The sequence below is a fragment of the Triturus cristatus genome, chromosome 7 (genome assembly GCF_964204655.1).
Source record: "Triturus cristatus chromosome 7, aTriCri1.1, whole genome shotgun sequence".
NCBI classification, from domain to species: Eukaryota; Metazoa; Chordata; class Amphibia; order Caudata; family Salamandridae; genus Triturus; species Triturus cristatus.
The window spans coordinates 1262819196-1262841608 of record NC_140590.1 but is presented as its reverse complement, the minus strand read 5'-3'; the positions used below and the strand labels follow the sequence as shown (position 1 = coordinate 1262841608).

The window sequence follows — 22413 nt, the reverse complement described above, 5'->3', positions numbered from 1 at the left end:
TTTGAAGAAAAATGGCAAAAATGGTGCATTCTACATTTTTCATTATATATTCAATTGTATTAGCTTTTAAAGCATAGTAAATGATGGGCTTACAGTGCACCAGGATACAACAATCCTTCACTATCACCCTCCAACAGTGGTACTCATAACCCCATAGTCTCTCTCTCACATGTATTTAATTTATTTTATAGCCCCTCTAATACCAGTTTATGGTGTTGGAGCACTTTACATCAAACACACATAGAGAAAATTAATAATACGTGGATAAGTCAGTGTACAGAAAATGTTACATATGACAAAGAGCACTACGAGGTGTAGGCATTTTGTAAGAGTGCTTGGGCTGCAGAAGCACAAACTTAGGATTCAAGATGCAACACAGGGGTTAGGGTTACATTTACTAATAAGAATTTAATTCTACCCAAACAAACCCTTTTTAGCAACATTAGGATAATGAAAGACTGGAAAAAAACATAACTTTCTAACCTGTACCGTGCTTGATGGCAGTTCTAGATTACAACTAGATTACAACTGTAATTTATGAACTGCACAGTAACAAAAGGATCTCTGTGACAAAAGCAGCAATCTACAGAGCTATGCACATAAAATAAACGTATGTGATCCGGGTGGTACACATTCCTTGAAACAAGCATATTTACCCTCTGTGCTACCTTAGATGAGTCAAAACTGCCACTAGACAAAACTCCATTTCAATCCAGCAGGAAGATTAATCACCAGAGATATATTGGCACTTTTATTGTGGATAAAAAGTGCTCTCTGCAGCGGGTGCTTTTAAAACTGTACCATATTTCAAAACACAGGGAGTCTGGAAACAAAAGTGAGTGCTGTGTGGCTTATGCTGGCCTGCTGATTTTGTTACTATGGGCCAGCACTGCTGAAAAACCGGTCCTCCAGCAACAAAACCGGCCCCCCAGCAACAAAACTGGCCCCCCACCCTTTCCAGCCTCCTGGGGAAACGCCTGAGGTCCGGTAGGGACAGTCCGGCCTTGATGGGTGGCAAGCCAAAGCATAGAAGTTGCAATTGTAACAGCTATCCCTAAATGATGCCCATGCACATAAGCAAACCAAAAACTTGCCAGCTGTGTAGAGCTTCAGGATCAGAAAAATGCCAGCTTCCTTATAGAAAAATATCAACTTTTTGCTCCTGTTTAAGGTTATAAATGAGTTTGGGACTGGTACATGAATACCTATTTATGTGAAATCCTCTTGCAATATTGCATTTCTCCCTCTGATTGCTTTTACAGTGATTTAAGATTAAAGTAACCCGCAGCAAAATACTTTTTGTAGTGTTTTCTTATTTTATTTGGTGGTTTAGATTATTATTGAAAATGAAGAAAAATTGCAAATGTAGCTTATTTTCTCATTGTTATTATTGGCATTAGAATTCTGACCATGCTGGTAATACACTGGCCATCTCATTTGGTAGGGCAGCTCCTGGCCCAAAAAACAGCTGGGCCCCAGTAGCACAGGAAGGCCTGGTCAAAACTACTTCCACATGTCCTTGCAATTCCTTTTACATTTTCTGATGCCGTCCAATTCAGTGAAAAAACACCAAAGCCTGCAAGCCAAGCAACTTTGTGCTTGGTGGAACCTGAATCTGGGAGGCCTAGAAAGGAGTGTTGCTAAACAAGACCTCACTTCCATGGGAAACATTAAAACAGTTGCAAGTGCACAGTCCCAGTCAAGTGCTGCCTGGAGCTGCTCCCTTCTCTTATACAGTACATAAAATGTTTACATGAAAATGGAACTGCTGTTGAAACTTGGGGCTAGGTGTTGCAAATTCAGCACCAGAGGTGGCGAAGGGCGAGCCAGACCATTGCCCACCTCTAAATAATGTTCATGCTCTCCCCTCAACCGTTCTCTTTCCGTCACTCCTCTTCAGCCCTTCCTCTTCACCATCTCCTCTTTATCCTGCCATCAGTCCTCCTTCACCTCCCTTTACTCATTTAACCTCCCTCCTGATACGTGGGTTTTACCTGAAACTCATCATTTCAAATCTCTGCATGGCTATCTCAGTTCCTCATGTTGATAAATTGATCCTCATTAAAGTTGGCAGTAGTAACACTTGTAGTGCTTTGAAACTGTGAAACAGTGGTAGTAGCATTATATTAAAGATAAGTTAATTTTATTTCCATCCCTGTCTCCTCAGCTTCTTCTCTTGCTTTTCCCCTCTGGCCTTCCCCTATTACTCATCCTTCATATCACCACAGCCCAGGCCCGGATCCAGCATTCGAGATCTGCGAGGGCCATGGAAAAGCATTCCACCTCTCTGCAAGCTGGGCCTGGGCTTGCTAGATGGTCTTTGTAGAGGAATGAACTGCATACTCTATCTACTGACTGAATCATATCTATTAATTTAAATTCTGTATTTCTGTGCTTTTTCTGTTCTGCTCTCTGTCTCACTTTCCTTTCTCTCCACCTCAGCCTCCTCTCTCTCCACTTCAAACCCCTCTCTCTCCACCTCAAACTCCTCTCTCTCTACTTCAACCTCCTCTCTTTCCACTTCACCCACCGTTCTTTCCACTTCACCCTGGTCCCCTCCCACCTTACCTTCTGTATGCTCTCACCTCACACACTCTCTTCTTCCCCATAATCTGTCTCTCACTTCACCCTCCTCTCTTTCTACCTCACTCTTCTCTCTCTTTCTCCACCTCACCATCCTCTCACTGTGCCTCCACCTCGTCTTTCTGTCTCCACCTTACCCTTCTCTCTCCACCTTACCCTTCACTCTCTGCCTCACCTTCCTCTCAATTGCTGCCTCACCGCCCTCTGCCTCCTCACTGTCTTCCCCATCATTCTTTTGAGCATAACCCTCCCCCTTTATGCTTCACCATCCCCTTGCCCTTTCTCTAACTAGAATCTCTCCACCTCAACCTCTTCTGTCAGCCTTACTTTCACTGCTGGTGATTTTTGGGAAGAAGCTTGAGCTGCTTCCATGCATGTGGCTGTGCATGTGTTGGTGCGTGGGGGGTATTAAAGGACCTAGAAATACCCTGTACCTGTTCCTCCCTGGCGGCTCCCAACATTGTGTTTATGAGCAAGTAGACAATCCACAAAGACTTTGTGCCATATGTAGATAGTAATGACCTGTGTAACCTTTTAAGGTTGTGGGTGGGGCCTTATTGATGCACACTTTCTCCAAATAAGCGCAAAATAAATTGGAAAAGCAATGAAAATAACCTGAGCAGAACCGACCAAACATCACATGCGCACCTCTTTCAGTCCTTAACTGCCCGCAGTGCCAACAGCATAGATTTCAATGTTGACAGCTACACTTTTAATTTGGTGGCTAATTTCTCAACCAATTTTTGACTGTCAGTTCCTTGAGCAGAATCTGTTTTAGGGGAAGGATTGATTGTCGGTTCCTTCAACAGAAAGTGGTATTTGGAGAAACACAGAGGAAACGTACAGCTCATATGAACGCATCAAAACTGAACTGTCTCTTCTAAATTGTGACTGGCATGTTCCTCTCCACTTCCTGTTCTGTTCCTTTCTCCAGGTAGTATCTCCTATTCTCATAAATCCATACCCATCACTCTCCGCTCCCTTCTGTTCTACGACTCTCCTCTTGAAACTCCTTCTCTCACCCGACACCTTATCATTCGCTCATCACCCTCCTCTTTGATCAATACCTTTCTCAGCATCCGGATCCTTCACTAACTTCATCTCCACACTCACCATTTCCAAGTCCTCTCCCCTTCACTCACCTCTTATTGCCCCCCCTCTCAAAAATCACCCTACTTCATCACCATATTTGCTCATCATTCTCCTGCTCCATTCTCCTACTTCCTCAGATTCATCCTTCACCCTCCTTAATCCACCTTTGACAGCATCTAAATCACCTTCTCTACTTTGAGATGCATCACTCTCCTACTCCTCTCTAATCAACCATCCCTGTCATGATATTTCTTCTCTTCCTTTCCAGTCACTCTAACCCTCTTATTTCATCTGTCTCTTTCTTTACCATTCGTTTGTCTTATGCTTCTTTTTCCTTACCATCGTATTTTCAAGCCTCATGCTCTCCTCTAATCACCCCCCATTTCTCGTCTCTGCACTTCATCACCATTTCCTCTTATCAACATTCTAGAATGCTCATGATCCCTACCCAATACAGCCACCGTTCTGAAACCCGTAGACCTTGAATTTCAAGACTTATGGCGAAAGAACACAAATCGATAGCCAATAATATTACAGATCTTAATGAGTTATGCACATTACCCTTCAAAAATGCCCAAAACTTATAGATATAATATTCTTTTTACACAACAGAAAAGGAGGTGGAACACCTGATTTCCATGATCTACAAATCTCCTGTCTCCCCACTAAGATCACATAAAAAATGAATCTTGCGACCAGCTTGTTAATGTAGGTGGCACTATCTTGACATATTCCAAAGAATACAAGTAGAGGACTTACCCTCACCTGCATACCTGTGACTTCCGTTAAGAATTTACAAACTTCAATCCAAAAATTTGTAATCTCTGGGCATGTTAAAAACATATGAAGGTTGTCTGCTGACGGATCCCTACATCTTGGACATGAATAATGTGTTCCTGAAAATTTTGCTAGTTTTCCTGGGGAACAATACATATATATATCTATAAGTCAACAGGACATAGCATGTGATCCCAGTAGTCGAAAAAAAGTTTGGGCCAAGTTGGTGGACTGGATTAAAAAACCTGGGGTCCAATGATTAAGCCAATGAATCGCTGTCGGTCCTGTTCCCTTCTTTGCTACGGGCACACCAGTGAAGGGCGGAAGTGGAAGCAGCTTCGTATTCTTGGGTGGAACGACTCCATCCCTGGCTGGTTTACCAGCAATGGGAAGGGAGTATTGCCAACAAGTGATTTGGCAGAATGAGGACACAAAAACAAAAATGCCCAAAACATCACATTTTTGGATGCTTAAGTGTTGTTTGTCCAGATCCGCGACACTATGCACCTCATATTGATATTGAAGGCAGGACATACAAGTTTGTTTACATCGTTTGCTGTCCCATTCTAGTGTTAGCAATGAAAGCCTGAGATTTGAACGTATGAAGCTACAGATTCTAGAAACATTTGGACATTAATTGCATTAGCCTACTGCATTATCTTATCTGCTTAGGATCCATGGTCTTATTTAGCAGTGGTAATACTCATTTCGATCTACTCCTGTGGCATAAAAGGAGTATTAGTTGGAACTCAATGAAAGCAGTCACCAAAACCCCAAGGTGTGGTGTCTCTAGTGTTAGTTCCTCCTAATTATAGTAGCAGACTTTGCCTTCAGCAAATGCCTCTGGAGAGTGGGAGTAGGCAGGACAGTGGCAGCTCCTGTTGCCAGTGTTCCCACAAGAGAGCTGCCAGTGGTCCACTTTGTATCATGGGAACTTGCACTACTCCTGCCAATGCTGTGCCAGTGCTGTGTTGTATTAGTGAAATTTGTCAAAAGTCTTCACTTCAGAAAAGTCAAAACATGTGGCTTTGATGGTAGTTATTTTTTCATGTAGTGCCACAAGTTAAAAATAGCGTGAAAGCAGGAAAAATGAAAAACAACCACTACTAAGGTATACATTTGGATTGCACATTTTCAATTACTTTCCTTGGGGTGGCAAACTCCTATCACATCATTTCTGGCGTGTAATCTATTAAGTACTGTGAGATGGGATATTGTGGCTCTCTTTTGATATGGTAGGAGCATCAAACGTACCCCTGCATTTCACATGCTGGAATATAGCCATCCGACCTTAAAGTAGCCCAAGGTGTTGGTGTTTTTCGTCATAGTTAAACAATTAGCCTTAGAAAGCAAGATTGCAGGCCCATATGCATCATTAAGAAGAAGATGCTTTTCCACTTGTGACTGGCCCTTGGGAGGGCCACTGAGCTTCCCTGGGAGGGACACTGGACTTGCTTGGGCGAGCCACTTGGAGAGACACTGGGCTACATTGAGAGGGCCTGGTCCACCCTAAAGCACCGGGCTCGCCACAGCCCTTTTTCCTGTCAGCCGTGCCTCTCCTGTAGAGTGCCACCCAGCCTCTACCATGCAATGTTACCCCTGCAAAAGCAGAGGGCCAGGTGTGGCCTGAAGGTATATATAAATGCAGAGTGAATGCTCGTGGTTCACTCGGTGATCACTGTAACACTGCCTGTGTGTCCGTCATTTTATAGTATTGCAGCCTACGCCATGAGGTCCAGCCAAACCCCACATTGGCGAAGATGCTGATAATTCCCAAGCATTCAAAGAGCTACTCACCACACCGGCAATTCAATCTGGTCAGCTTTGCCCCATGCGATGTAACTCACTTCGGTGAAGTGCAGTCTCCTGGAAAACGGCTGGCTACCTGTGGACAACAGCGCCATCCCCGCAGCAATAAGGTTGGTGACTTGCGACCATTGCCACTATTCCTGGGTGTGCTGCTCCCCACTGCACTGGTTCTGTCATGGCCTACAGCTTTACCGAAGCCGCAGATCTGTGTGCTGCTCGTCCCCATCACCACCTGGTAACCCAGCGCTGCATCAGACTCTCCTGGGCAGGCACCAGCATTTGCTAACATGCAGCTTAAGTGGATGCCTGCTCAGGTGAAGTCCAGCAGGTGCATCGGGACAGGGCCGGATTTAGGGAAGTGCGACTGGTGAGGCAGCACTGGGCATTTACCTGTGGAGGGGGCGCTGTGTTTAGCAATATCTCATGATAGAAGAGATGAGGGGCACTTTTGCATGTGGTAGAGAGGAAATCCGAGGAGGCGGTCATGAGACGTGGGGGCGTCAAAAGTGATTGTCGCACCGGGCGCCACCATCGCTAAAGCCGGCCCTGCATCGGGGCAAGACGTGCTCCTGTGTATGCGCCCCCTCCTCCTCAACAGCTGTCAAGTTCCCGTCTGTATGCCTGGAAGGCATGCACCATGAAAGGTGCCAGTTCTTTCTCTCTCTCTCTCCCTCCCACCCAGATCGTGTGCTGAGGTAAAGAAGAAGGAAAAAAATAGGACGTAATAACAAAAACTGATAAACACTGGGTGAACATTGAAGAAAAAAAAAAGTATTAATTCCAAACGACTATATTTATCAGACAAAGGAAGAAAAGAAATGAACACATGGTAACCTTCATAGTGTGCATGACCAAGTGATATTTGTAACACAGGGAGTGAAGCTATGCAGTTTCAAAGGCTTGTGGTATGCAAAATTCACGAATTGAAAAACAATTGAACAAATTAGGAAGGCAAAAACTCTGTCATAAGAGCGTAGTAGGCCCCAGAACAGCACATCGTACTTTGGGGAAGAGAACAAAGCACTCTAGTTACATCAAAAACAACAAGAAGAGAGAAAATGTCCATGATCCATGATATTGCACGTAGGTCGGAGCAGTACTATACGACTTGTTTGAACATCTTCCCAACACAGGAGGCAATGAGGACTTTGATGCTGCCATAGCAGCTCTAAACCAGCACTTTGACCTCAACTCAATCCTGACTATGAAAGATTCATGTTGAGACAGGCCCACCAGACAAAAGGCAAGTCAGTGGACGTATTTTATTTGCACCTGCATTGGCATAAATCAACCAGACAAAATCAGAGCCCATTTAATCCAGGGTTGCCGATCATTTGCCCTATGCAAACTGGTCATCCGCCATCAGGCATCTCCCATGACTACATCCGAATCCTTGCAAGATCCCACAAACAAACGGACAATAAAGCTGAAGACATAAAAGTAGCGCTGGCAAGAGTTGCAGCTCTGGCCACAGCAACCAGAGCAGTCAAGGTCAAAGAGGAACAAGTTGACGCACTCCAACGACGTCCTGCTCGGCAACGCACCTACACCCTGACCAAACAAACCGAAAAAGGGTGTGGGAACTGTGGCCTAACACACCGCACACCCAACGTATGTCCAGTCCAAGGAAAGTCCTGGTCAAAATGTGGCAAATGAACCACTTAGCAAAAGTATGCCACAGTGGTGCACCAGTCACCAGCCCACAATACAGAGGAAGAGGACATCCTACTCTCCGCCAGCTCTCTCTGAATGAAGACAAAGGTGGGCACTCAACGCAACATCCCGAGTCCGTGAGTCGCCCTGAGGACAACAATAACGATGAAGTCTTCACGGTGTCCTTTGCAGGCAGGGAGAATCACTGCAGAAGACCACCACCAATGTGAAAAGTACACATCGGAGGAGCAGGGATCACCTCTCTCATAAACCTGGGTGCATCAGTGAATGTCATGGACACTACCTAATTCTGCAAGCCATCACCATGTCCAAAACTAACACCTAACAAGGCCAGAATCTACACATATGGAAGAATGGAACCAGTGCCCCTGAGAGGAGTAGTAGATGTGAAAATAGAAAGTGAAGGTCATATGGGGCAGGCCAGTTTCCACTTAACCAGAGGGAACACCGGCTTCGTCCTCAGATGCCACAGGGTGGAAGACCTTGGGATGTTATTCTTTGCCCAGGAAAGTACACAACTTGCATGCAGCATGCATCCTTAAGGAATTCCAACAACTGTTCCGAGGACTGGGGTGCCTCAAAGGCCTGAAGATAAAGCTTCATATCGTCAAAACCATCCAACCCACTGCATTCCGGCACAGAAGAGTGACGTTCCATCTGCGCCCAGTAGTGGACAAGGAGCTAGACCAGCTAGGGGTGATTGAGGAATTAACAGGACCTACCCCATGGTTCTCACCCCTGGTTATAGCTCCCAAGCCCAAGCAACCGGAAGCCATCAGACCACCTCCAACATTGATGAAATAGTGGCGGACCTCAACGGAGCTCGCTGGTTCCCCAAGCTAGACCTGAATGCTGGCTACCACCATCTTGAACATAACGAGGCAAACACATACACCACCACCTTCTCAACGCACATTGGCCTTTGCAGGTACAGATGCGTCAATTAAAAGATCTTGTCTGCCAAAGAAGTCTTTCAGGACGTCATCCGAGAGACAATGTCAGGACTAATTGGCATACTGAATATGAGTGATGACATTCTGATCTATTCGTACACCCTGGAAGACCACTTGGTGAGGTTGAGAGCTACGCTGCTGAGATTGGTAAACTGTGGACTAACCCTCCACTGACAAAAATGCTCCGTTTACACCAAGTCAGTCGAGTTCTTTGGCTATCCGTTTTCCAGTGATGGATTGCTAGTTGACCCAAAAAAGTAGACGCCATCAGAACAGAAGCTGTACCGCGAAATGCATCGGAAGTGAGAATCTTTCTGGGTGTGGCAAAATACTGTGGACGTTTCGTGCCCAACCTGGCCACCCTATCAGAACCCCTCTGTACTCTGACCAAGCACAACATCCCCTGGGAATGGGCCAACAAAACAGAACAAGCCTTTAAGAAGGTGAAGTAGGTGCTCGTAGACGATGCAACAAGGATCTATTTTGACCCCCGCTGCAGAACATAGCTAAATGTGGACACGAGCCTCCCAGGTCTGGGCGCTGCCCTACTACAACAAAAGGTGTACTTCCATCGCAAATGCAAGAAGGACCCTCACCAACACAAACACGCTACGCCCAAACAGAGCGAGAAGCACTGGCAATCTGATGGAAGTCGGCACTTCTACTTATACCTTTACAGCAGAAGTTCAGAGTGGTAACCGTCCGCGAGCCTTTGGTTCCCCACTTCACCGGCACTGCCAGAAATGGACTGCCATGCATTGAGCGTTGAGCTGTGCAACTCCAACCATACTCCTTCAAAGTCGTATACAGACCAGATGTCAACAAACCAGCTGATTACCTACACAGGCAGCCAGTGACACCCGCTGGCAGCAACAACCCCTCAGAAGCAGACTAAGGTGCTGAAGAGTTTGAGAGGATGATAATCCATGAATCTTGTTCAAAACCTCTATCTCTGGAAGAGATCCAAGAGGCCACCAAGAGTGACGCCAGCATATCTAATGCCAAAGAGGCACTGCGCAAATGACAGTGGCAACATTTCCTAGATGATGCTAGAGCCCTCACCACCAACGAACAAACAACAATGAAGCAACTGTGGAGAGTGCATGATGAACTCAGCACAAGTGGTACAGGACTCCTGGTACAAGGGCACCAAATAGTGATGCCACAGAGCTTATGGGCTAGAGTTGCTGAATTGGCACACCAGGGACACCAAGGTATTGCAAAGACGAAGGCTCACCTGAGAGACAAGTTGTAGCTCCTAGTGAATCTGCGACTGTCACTCCTGCGCCATCACAGGTGGGGACCCGCCAACCACACCAGTGATCACTGAAGCAGGCTGCACAACACCCTGGTCATGTGTTAGTATGGACTTTGGCAGTTTCCTCGATGACAGTCTCACTGCAGGAAAGACAGTCACACCAAATACCCCATGGTAGAACTAGTATAATCCACAGCATTCGGGAATGTCAAGCCAGTGCTAAAAAAGGCATTTGCAATGCTAGGGATCCCTGAAGAAGTAAAATACAGACAATGGGCCCCCACTTTCAGGTACAAGAGTTCCAAACCAACCTACAAAGTTTGCTTGTAAGGCATCGGAAGGTAACCCTACAGTGGCCTTAGGCTAACAGCGAGGTAGAGTGGTTCATGCACACCCTGAATAGAGCACTCAGGATCGGAGTAAAGTGTGGAGAAAATGCCGAGTGCTAGCCACACTGATTCTTGAGAGCCTACCGACAAAAACCACACAGTACCACAGAGGGTGCCCCAAGTGACCTGTTAATGAGAAGGTGTGCTGGAAACATCACCCCAGCAGGGCTTAGCTGGAGCCCAGTGGAAATAGACATCCAAGTCACCCGAGAAACTGCAAGTCACAAAAGACAAAGCCAGTAAAGATCGAAAGACTGTTATTTCAGACCTCACCATTGGAGACCAGGTGATCCTGAAGGATCGACACCCAGGATGGAAGTTACGCACTCCCTTTGGTAAGTAAGTGTGGAAATTCACCAGCATTCAAGGGACTATGGTAATGGCTCATGTGGCCAGACCACAGTATCAAGAAACATATCCTGGTTCAAACGAGTCAGATCCATGGTGAACGAGCAAGAAGATGGGCAACATGCAGCTGATGAGACCTATGCACCAGAGCAGACGTTCCTGGTCCCCGCATGGACACTTCAACAGCCAGACCTGAGCCAGTCGGGGTGACCGCACCGAACCCGGGCAGATGCAGTCCCGCTGCATGGATGATGGATCAGCCAGGAGCCAGGGAGAGGTATGGTCGCTGGCCCACTACTGCACCTAGTCAGAGACTGAGAGATCATGTATGTCATGTTTCAATCAAATGATTGACCAGTTATTGTTTCATGTTATTAAAAGTTGGGAAGGAAGTAGAGTGCCTCTGCCAAACAATGCTACTACTGCACAACAAGAGGGCCGGGCACGGCCCAAAGGGATAAATAAATGCAGAGTGTATGCTCATGGTCCATTTGGCGACCACTGTCCATCATTTCTATAGTATAGCGGCCTCCCCACGAGGTCCAGCCAAATCTCACATCTCCATCCTCCCTTAATTTGTCTTCCCTTTGGCCCTCCTCCTTGCCTCTGCTCTTCTCCTTCCATTACCTCCTCTCAGCCCATGTCTCCGTGTTTTCTCCACTCAAGCCTTCTCTCTCCTTTTCTCCTTGTCCAGTCCTTGTATCTGTTTTTGGTAATCTCTGCTCTTCGCCCTCCTTTTTTCTTCCCTTTTGCAGTTTTTCGTCTTTTTTTTCTCACAGCTCCTCTCCCAAGATTTCCATCCTTCTTCATTTCCTTTTACTTTCAGACATCCCTTCGGCCTCTATTGCCCCTGCCTCTTCTCTCTTTACTCTCAACTCTACTTCTCTTCTGGAGATGAAGGCTTACCTGACACTTATGTTGCTCTTCCTCACACAACCACCCACCGGATCATTCCCAGGCTCTCTGTATGACGCAGGTTGGTTTTGGTCTAACCAGGCCTGGCCAATAATATCGGGGCTGCGCTACTACAGTGTTGCAGACATAACCACAGAGGTAGGTGGAGTTCAGGAAATGGACTGAAATAAAATGTTACATTTGTAACTTCTGCACCCTTTATAGAGTCTGTTGACAACACGCAGCAGGGAGTGTAGAAGGGTGCAATGGGCCATAATGCAGTGAGGAAAACTGAGCCCACATTCCCAAGTTTGTTATAAAAATTCAGCTACAAATTGGTGTGAAGCGGCCCTTCACACCCATGGGCCTTGGTGATACTGTACCTGCTGCACTAGTGATAGTTAGGTCCTGCATATAGGCAATTAGTAAAACAACTTTAAAGCCAGAAATAAACTCGATAAAATAGAGAGTTTAGTTCTTAGGAGATAGCATGCTGTCAATTTCGAATGTTCTATAAAACCAACTTTGCGTCTGTCTTCTGTCATTCTTATCCTGCAGACGTTTCTACCCCATTTCTCTCTCATCTATCCCTTTCAGACCCCATACGTTCATCATTTACCGTAACTATTACATTAACTGAGACATAAGCATGTGCCTATCTAGGGTTGTGCACCATGAGTGAATGGTTTTGGTTGTGTCACTAAGGCTGGCCCAGACACTCTCCTTAGCTGCCAAACAGCCAGGGTTACGAGCTAATCGATTTTCAATATCTTCATCAGGAGAATCAGCTTTGAGCTATTGTCAATGACTATGATAATTTATTCTAAGTAATGGGTGTCTACATGGCAACCTGTCCTGATTCAGATTGACAAATATGCCCATTCTACTGAGAACAGAAAAAACAAAGGTAATAGCTATAACCCCATAATCTTGTGAGCCGTTTATTGGGTAGGTGAAATGCTCACTCTGTGTTTTTTTTCCATATTGTCCTCAAGTGAGGTAAACGTTTGGATTTATAAGCACCAACATGCGCATGTCAAAAAGAGAGAGAAAAGAGGACCATAACTCAACACTCACAGGCTACAGGTGCTAATCTTTTTCTAAACTGGAGGTTCCCGGCGGTTATCAAGTGATGTTGGAGCACCAACTTCTTGACGTAATCTGACTGGGTCAGGTACCAAAGGCTCAGTTTCCGGAGCTCCTCTGATGCTGGTGGTCCAGAGCATGGTGAGGGAAGTGATTTAAGGCATGCAAGGAGCGCTCAATATGGGTGGTAATGTCATACTATATCTATGCATTAATACCGTGCAAACACAAAGATCGACTAAGGGTGTTATACATAAGGCTAAAAAGTGACACTTAATAGTTGAGAACTATGAAATTCTGATAACATCTTTGGAGTTTTTTGGGATGTGTGCATGTAAGCAGATCCACAAAAATTGGGTGGTAGCATTGCTTTTCAGCTTTTTAACTTCACAATTTCCTGGACACAACCAAGTTCATTAGACACTTTATACCAAACCTTTTCTGATTAATTATTGCAATGTATGTTGGAATCCTCATCAGAGAAGGGGAAATGGGCTGGTTATGTGTGTGTGAGATGTTTCAGAACGAGAAAGATGCCCTCACTGCCCTACACTTCTATGCTTTCGGTAAAGTGAAAAACAAAACAGAAGTTGTGAATGTACGTCCATTTGTCCTAGAAGCACTAATGGAAAGTTGTATAGAAGTCCAACCTGCTTCATTTACATATGCCAACAGAGCCCTTACAGTGTCAAGGCAGGGCCACAGGGGTATTGTAATTTGTGCATATATCTATATGGACATCCATCTATAGTGATCGCAGATAAGTTGTTACAACATCCATTTTTATTGGTTCTGCCTTGCTCCACCATCTCCCATTGAGAAATAAAAGCTACAACTGCAGGACATGGATTTTTAAATAATTTACATTCTATCATTCAGAAACTTTTCTGGCGTCCTGTCATGTCACCACAATGAAGCTGCACCCTCTGAGACTAGGGAGGCTAATGTGACTTAACTTCAGGTAGGTTTTGCCTTAGAACAGACCATGCAGTTGGCTGATGCCTTTGGAAACTCGTTAAGGTAACTGTATTGAGTTAGATTTCTGTGCCATTTTCCAGGAGGAATGGAATATGCTGCACAACAACCATCAACGCTCACCCAGCAGATTTGATACTCTAAGTGCATCAAATAATATTGGTTCGGAACTGTCTAGGACAGAAGAGGATCTGTTGACAGGACCTCACTAGAAGGATGGAAGAAGTCACTCAAATGTGTCATTAGGAAGCAGGAAAGACAAAGGCTCACTTGAATGGGTGAATGAAAATACTTGTAAGTGAGAATGGTCTCCCACGAGCATCATGATGCTTGAATTGGTACTGAACAAGGAAAGACCCTCAAATTAGCAGAACAAATGGGATTTAGAGGACCAGGGAAATCAGCATTGGCCGGAGACTTGATGGAGGGTTAAAGGTATTCCACAGCTGGGAGGGAGGGCAAGAAGAGAGAAGGCTCTCTCGCCAACTCTTAACTTACTGAAACAGGGGATGACAAACAGGAAAAGAGATCCAGTATAGAGTTTATCAGTAGAAATATAGTGGCGCAACCGACTTCAGAAACATTTGGCCCTGCATCATAAAAACCCAGTAGGTCAGACACATGGTGCCTCATTTAGAGTTTGTGAAGAATCTGAAATTCCTAAGTTCATAAAGGAAACTCTAAATATGGCATAGAATCCAGTGGCTACATTTCAGCCACAGAACTCTCTCTATGGTGGAGCAAATTCAGAGAGTGGATTATACTCCTTGTTTCGAATTTTGGCCAGAAATTGGGGCTTTTCACTTTCCTCCATACTCTAAATGTGGCCTATTGTTTTGAAGGCAGTTGTTTCTTCCATCACAAGACTTTGAAGAGACTGATGGGCACTAGTCACATGGTCACATTTCAGGAGATTGAAACCATTCTGACTGTCATGTTTTGTGTTACTTGGAGCGCGTACAGTCTTAGATAGAGAACCCAAGTATATGTAGTTATAATAGTCTGACCTAGAAAGTATGGTAGCTCGAACCATTGGGCCCTCAGATGAGAGGGTATAAAACACAAGTTTGATTCTCTTGAATAGACAATTCTTTGGAAGAATTGGTCACTTTGAGCATACTTTTCAAGCTGGAGGCCAACATACTTCCTACATTTGCATACTTAACTAAGGAGCCGGACCTTCCAGGACACAAAACAAGGGCCCTGGAGAACGTAGATCATGCACCCAGTGATGAGCTGAGCTGTTTGCTGTATCAGCTGGAGACACTGTGAGGAACCATTTTATTCTCAGCTAGAACTTAAACTTTGAAACATGGAGATCGGCCATCAAATGAGATCCCTGATTATTGCTGCCAGAGAACACCTAAATTTAACCTGAGACTCCTCATTTCTGAAATAAGCATCAGCATTTCTCATTGCTCCTCATGAAGAATGATACCCTAGATGCTTGGCTTGCAGGTCTGAATCCTTCTTCAAACCCAATCATTCTGATACTGACAGTAGCCTGATTTGTAGCCCAGAGTTTTCCTCCCCAGAAAGCAGCAGCTCATTGTTCATTTAAACCATTTGTGACTATTGTCAATTCTCCACTGATAGGTTACCCTCCTCCTCAAATCACACTACCTAGAAGCAGTCTACTATCAGGGAACAGACACCAGCAACACGCACAGAGACACACAGGATTCAGCAACCCAAGCTGCTTCCCTCTCACTATGCATTAACCCGGTTTGCAAGGTTTTTTTTTTAGCAGCATTAGTTTGTTGTTAGGAGAAATGTTGTGAACTTGCACACTCCACTGTTGGTTAAGTGAACGAGGAGGGTCTCATTTAGAAATGTGATGCTTACAAATAAATACTGGTCCCTAGAAAATGAATTTCCCATAACCACGACTGATAAAAATCAGCACAAAATAAGCACCGGTGTGTATGTTCGTGTGTACATGGCGTTTTCCCAAATTGTCGTGCAATGTTCCAATCATTTATACATAGACCTTCCCGCTACTTCCAGTTAAGGCAAAGCTAGGACACCTCTCTATTTTTATGTGCAGTGCCAATGTGTTTTGTATCAATGCAAATGGGCCCTATCCTATCATCCTCTCACAGACCAAATGTGTGACCTAGAAAGCCAGAAGGCAGCTGAATACTGAAAGCTACTCCCACCTAAGGAATCTTTTCAAAATCTGTGTACAAGATATAGTAAGTGAAATCCTGAGCTTCACAAAGCACGCTCCCTGACTAGTACAGTATGTACTCCAGACTCATCTGTCAACAACGAGCATACACCTAAAACAAGCCTGTCCTATTGACTTCACCAATGCTTGTTAGCAGTATCAGATAAATGAGTAAAAACTGTGGTTTTGTCATGAAAATTTAAATTTGAAAATGTTCAGTTCTGAAAATATGAGATTATGAATTAGACATTAGTAAGGTCTGGAAGTGGTAGTGGTATTTCGAATATGTCAATAAATCCCTCACACCATTGTTCTGTTAAACATTTATACTGTTTCCCTCCTTTCTGATGTCCTCCATCCCTCACATTATCTCCATCTTCATGACTGTCTTTTTACTCTGTCCTTCTGCATCTCTGCTTTCCCTCTCCTTCACTGTGCTCTCCCACACCCATAAACATGTCCACATTCATTCTCTCCTCAACACAGCTGCATACCTCCTTCACAGCCTTACCTACAAAATCATAATTAATACTGCCCCCTATGGAACTATCACTCTGTGCACTCTGCTGAGAGGCCACAGTTTGGATGGGCTTGTTGTCTGAACACCTTTGTGACCCACTGGAAATCACAATGAGAATCTCACACTGCCTTAATCCTTGAGTCCAAAGCTACTGATCTCACCACCACACCAGGAGCATGGGTACCATTCTCCAATCTCACTACTCTGCCTCTTATTTTTTGGCCCCTCTATAAATCTTTTTTGTTCCTTCCCTATGTTCCTTATTTATTTTCCCTCTTTTCCCCCAAGCCTCTCCTCCAATGTGGAGCAAAGAAGGTGCCTCCTATCAAGCGGCAGCTACCTCCAGGGGACATAAATATAGTGCCTTCTACTAGAACCATTTCAATCCCCTAGAAGCCCTAGCCTCACTTGACCTGACAGAATCCTTGTGTGTGCTGGTAGGTTATCAGAGCTGCATAAATTAAGGGTTGCCACTTTGATGTTTTTTTACTGCCATGGCCAATGTCCCAGCCAGTAAAAAAAAAATTGGAAAACCATATAAAGCCAGTATTTTCCCCTTCACAATTACATACTTAAATCAGCAATTATTAGAAAAAAGCACTTTGAAATGTGTTCTTGAGCTGCATTGACTATTCCTGACTGATGCCATGCGTTGCGGTTAATGTTTGTGGCTCCTCACAGGGAATGGTCATGAAAGCATTTGAAATAGGGTAGAAATATCATGCTTGCTCACATGACCATTGTGTCCAAAACCCAACATGCCCTAGTGAGTTCCCATACTTCCCTGAGACCTGGCGAAGTTAAGGTACCCACAAGCAAAAGAAAAACCAGACATGCCGGTACCTGGTACTTGTGAATATAGGCCCATTTAAAGCATTGATGCCACTCCACTCGGTGCTGTTTCGCTCCACCCAATGCCACTCCACTCAGTGCCATTCTCCACTCAATGCCACTCCACTTTACTCACTCAATGTCACTCCACTCAATACCACTCCACTCAATGCCACTTCACTCATTCAATGCCACTCCACTCAATGCCACTTCACTCATTCAATGCCACTCCACTCAATGCCACTCCACTCAAAGCCACTCCACTCAATGCCCTTCCACTCCACTCCATGTCACTTTACTCCACTTAAAACCACTACAAGGAATGCCACTGTGCTCAAAGCCACTCCACTCAATACCACGCCAATCCCCTCATTCAATGCCACTCCACTCATTCAATGCCACTCCACTCAATGCCCTTCCACTCCATTTTACTCCACTTAATAACTCTCCACGGAATGCCACTGCGCTCAATGCCACTCCACTCAATCCCACTCCACATTCTGTGGGATTGCCTCCAGCTGCTAACATACTGGACCACTTCTCACTCAGAGTGGGAACTCCTCAGAGATATCTCAAACATCTCCACCTGGGAGGTAGGATGCCTGGGCATATGCTCTAGGCTGCGTAAATGCAAAATTGCAATGCGTTTCCTTGACCTGTCCCTCATACTGGCCAAGGAAACGATCACTACTCACTTTAAATCACCTACCCCCGAGGCCCTTGCACAATGGCTGGCCCTGGTCACCCGATGGGCACAGGCCAAAGCAATAGCATTACTTTGTGAGGTTGTCAGAGGACTACACTGATGCTTGCTGACCCCAGGCTAGGAAGCACTGCTCTCTAAACTGATCAATCCACTGTTGGAGTCTTCCACGGACTCCACGGCCTCGCACTCCTAAAGGCTACAATACAACATGAGTAACCACCCCCTTCCCTCATCCTGCCCCTCAGACCCATTCAATTGCCTGACACGGGAGGTCCACATTTGGACCCCTTTTCCATCCCCCTTCTCCTTATACTAACCCGCCACTCCGACTTTCCTGTCCTAGCCATACTAGGGGGCATTAGACCCACTACGCATGGGACCACCCTGAGAAATGGAAACATTAGACAATCATGATTGCTCCTTATAACTATTGAAAACGTGTGCACTACCAGATATGACAATTTATGTTGTACACTTGTTCAGAAACTCAATAAAGAAACGTGTTAAAAAAATGATGTCCTGTAATTTATATTGAGTTTCATCACTTATTGCTAAACAACTACCAGTGTCCTTGAAAAGGAGTTGAGAAGACATCATGCATAAAATGTTGAGTTGCTTGATTAAATGTCATTTTAACACTCCTGGTCTGCTTCTTTCCTCTTGCTACCCTGTTGTTCTTCTCTATGAGTTTACCTCTCTCACATGGGTGCATGTCTTCAGGAGTCCATTCTTCTATTCCCGGTGCTCATATGACATCCTGGTGTATTTTGTTGTAGTCTTGATGGGCTTTTATTGAAGCCATGAAACTAATGAGTCTCATAATAATGATTTTTAACAGCGTCTGGATGCCCTTAGGGGTGACAAGTAGTGCTACACAAACCTACTGATTGTTTTGATGGCAGAAGACTGGAATCAATGGTGTCCTATCGACATAATACGAAGTTGTAACCTCAGCCTAACCCTAGTTCTGACACTCTCGCCTTCTTTCCTCCCATAACCCCACCTCATGCTCATTTCTCTTCTCCTCATCCTTGCAACCTTCTGCACGACTAATGTGCCCATTTGTTTGGCATTTATTTTTCTCCAGGCAGTTACCCGGCAGTGGTGCTGATGGACGCGATGATGGATGAAACATGTGACGTGGTGCCGTTCTTCCGCTCCTTCGACGCCCAACGACTCCTGATTGTCCAAGAGCAGAAGAAAGGAGCCGATAGAAGGGAGCTCTTTCAACGCTTTCTAGATGTGTGCCTCAGCGGATGGACCTTGTCCAGTGACAGGACTAATGGCTGGCAGACCCAGAATGAGTCCTCGCTCTGAGCGGCTCGGCAGACACCTTGGGGAGATTTCTAAGAGCCGACCAATAGGATGGGCGACCACCCCAACTTTCCTAAAAAGAGTGCACTCAATGGTTTGAGTTCAGTGACTTGCATTACAGAACTTGAACACCTTTGAGAGCTGCAGCGCCATGAGCTTAAAAACCTGATTAAACACAAACCTGTGTAAAGTGGACCATTGCAATCCGCTCTCCTTGCCTCTGTACTATCAACAATATTATGGCTTCTAAAGATCAAGGCTCATATGCTTTTTAGGTCGAGCATTCGAGACCTCTTGTATATACTTTAGTATATACTTATGTGTATGTACTTTGTGGGCTCTGGAGATCAGCCCTAGGACTTGTTTGCTTCCGCTTAGGGACTTTTTTAATATTCAACTGCCTCTATTTAAGTGTCTTGATAGAAAACGACCAGCAGAGGTCAGTAAAATACTAGAATCACTTTAGCATTCTAGATTCCAGTCCATAGAAATTGTCTTCCACAAGCACCTGTAGACAATAATATATTTTTTTCAAATCTTGTATTTTCGGTGATATGACCAACGAAGGCCCTGATTTTATATTAAAAACAGAGCTTTGGACTATACTATTTCCTGCTGAAAGGCAGTATTTATCTCCATGTGTTTCCATACCTAGCATGTCATGCAGTTTGGTGCTTACTTTCACTCCATGTTAAAGAACAGTAGATGTTTCAGCACCCGGGCTAATGTGCTGCATAGCTAAATACATATAAGGTCCCAAAGGTGAGACTGATTGCATTGCAAATGCTTGTTAGGGAGGCTACCTCTCTTGTCAACTTGTATTTATGGACAAGGGACAAAGTGGGTCACTTTAGCTTATAGACTAAATGCGAGGCCTTCCTGGCCTCCATACAGTTCTCCATACAGTTCTATGCCTTGTTTGGCCTCTGGGTGTTGCCATAGTAATCCTCAGTGACTGCAGCCAATGTTATTTGCTGATTGGTCACTGGGTGGCACTGCTGCATGATTCTTCGCTTGCTGTAAGATCCCCACAGGCAGAGTCACTCTGTGACTCTCAGGGGGTGGGCGAGGGAAGGCAAGGCCAAGCATAGGTCTGCCAAAATCTGACCCAGCTCTGGGGTAGAACTGAAGGAAGAGCCACGGGACAGCAGGGACCCTGCCCCTCTGTTCCTTTGTTTTGCATCACCTTGCATAACAAAGGATAGCTACTGTTACAGTAGTAACTTGAATTGCATATGAAATATACATGTTTATCCTTTTACCAATTGAGCAGTTTAAATGCAGAACAGAAAAAAACGAGAATACAAACCAGACTACAACCAGATGAAACTTGCATTTCCAGCCTGAAACATGAAATTCATCTCCAAGCTATGATCATTGATAATTTCTTGTTAATTGATTTTATTGTCTCTACTAATGATTGATGCTTCTCAAATAGCTGTGTGTGTTATGTCTGGGGAGGCCAGTGGTATCGACACTCCGATGGAGTGCATCTCTTTCCTTATTATTTAATTTTATTATGTAATGAACAACACGTATGCAATTTTTTCATTTATGTAATTTACTGGACTGCTTTATACTTACTATTTTGTGTTTGATATTTCATGATTGAGTCACATCTGGGTCACCCACCTTGTCTTTAGAAATATTTCTTGTCAAGTATCTTTAGTATGTTATTTGTATACTTTACAAGGCAGTTTCTTTCTGCATTCTGAACAAAGGCCAGATATACTAACAATGGATTCACAAAACGTGTTCGCAAATTGCGTGCCAATGTTTTGCGAATCCAATGACGTTTTGCGAATCAATGTGCTATTAGGTTGATTTGCAAAATCAGCATTTTCAGTCGGTTGCAATCTGACATATCTCATGAATATTAATTAGGCATGGTGCAAATAACACTTATTCCGACTCAATGCCATCACAGATAGGGCGGCTTGCTGGGGTCAGCACAGCAGATGACCACCTTATTTGTGATCATATTTCAATAAAGCTTTTTTTTTTTTTTTATACATGCTGCCCATTTTCCATAAAGGAAACAAGACTGCATTTAAAGGAAAATGTTTGACTTGTTTAAAAAAAGTTTGTTTGAGACAAACTCTTGTTAACTTTCAATAAGGGGGAAGGGCCGCAAGGCCAATGCTTCCCATTCGCAAATGAGTTTGCACCTCTTTTGTGGAGTCAGTAATTTTTCAGTGGTTTGTGACCAAAATTGCAGTGGCAAACCATTGATACATTGCATACAATTCACAATTTTGAAGGGATGCCTTAAACACACTCCTTCCAAATTCTGATTTTTTTTTATACTTTTCTAAACTCATTTTATGATTTAGTAACAATTTACCAACAGCAAAATGTGTTTTGTACACAGTAAAAAATACTTTCAGCATTTAACCAATCTCAAGTTTTGCTCGTTTAGCTCTAAAAGCATTGTCATTTCATGTAAAACTAGAGAAAAAAAGGTAACTCCTGTTCTTGAACTGCAGATGGTGTGAACAGAAAACCAGGGCTGAAATCCCAGCTTCCATATTTGTGTAAAATATATGATTTTATGCAAACAAATTTGCTTCACTGTAGCTCATTGTCCTTAACTGCAAAACATAGAATCCTTGATGAGTAACCAGCCCATGGCTAGATTTGTGCTTCAGCAGTAAATTCAGATTTAGTTTAATAAAATGTAAGAATATTCCATATATAATATTATTGACCATTTGCATAATGGCCACCAAAACTGTAAGTCTCTTGTATCACGTGTCACAGCATGCATTTTTATATCGTTTTACATTTGTTTAATAACAACTAATTTTAATGAATATCCTTCTGTGCATGAATGTTATGAATAACAGTGAAACACATTCGTAAATTGAGTGATTTACTTGATGACTCTTTAAATGACTGTGGCTCCTAAGGCAATGGCAGAACTCTTGACCAAGGTTAATCTGGTCTATGATGAAATTTTGAATCTACCCCAGGTCAATACTACTACACCCCTGGAGGCGTGGGACAGACAGTCCCACCATGGCAGTTTAACTAA

The 22413-nt window shown here is 44.2% G+C and overlaps 1 protein-coding gene across 6 annotated transcripts in view; it reads left to right on the top strand.

Annotated features, from left to right (window-relative positions):
• Positions 1-22005, top strand: part of LOC146811779 (CD276 antigen-like) — a 296310-nt gene extending 274305 nt beyond the window's left edge. For all 6 annotated transcript variants that reach the window (XM_085618764.1, XM_085618769.1, XM_085618766.1 and 3 more), the window contains one exon: positions 19153-22005. In XM_085618764.1, coding sequence (XP_085474890.1) covers positions 19153-19382 — 230 coding nt within the window. In that variant the 3' untranslated portion in view covers positions 19383-22005. The remainder of the gene's footprint in view (positions 1-19152) is intronic.
• The last annotated feature ends 408 nt before the right edge of the window (positions 22006-22413 follow it).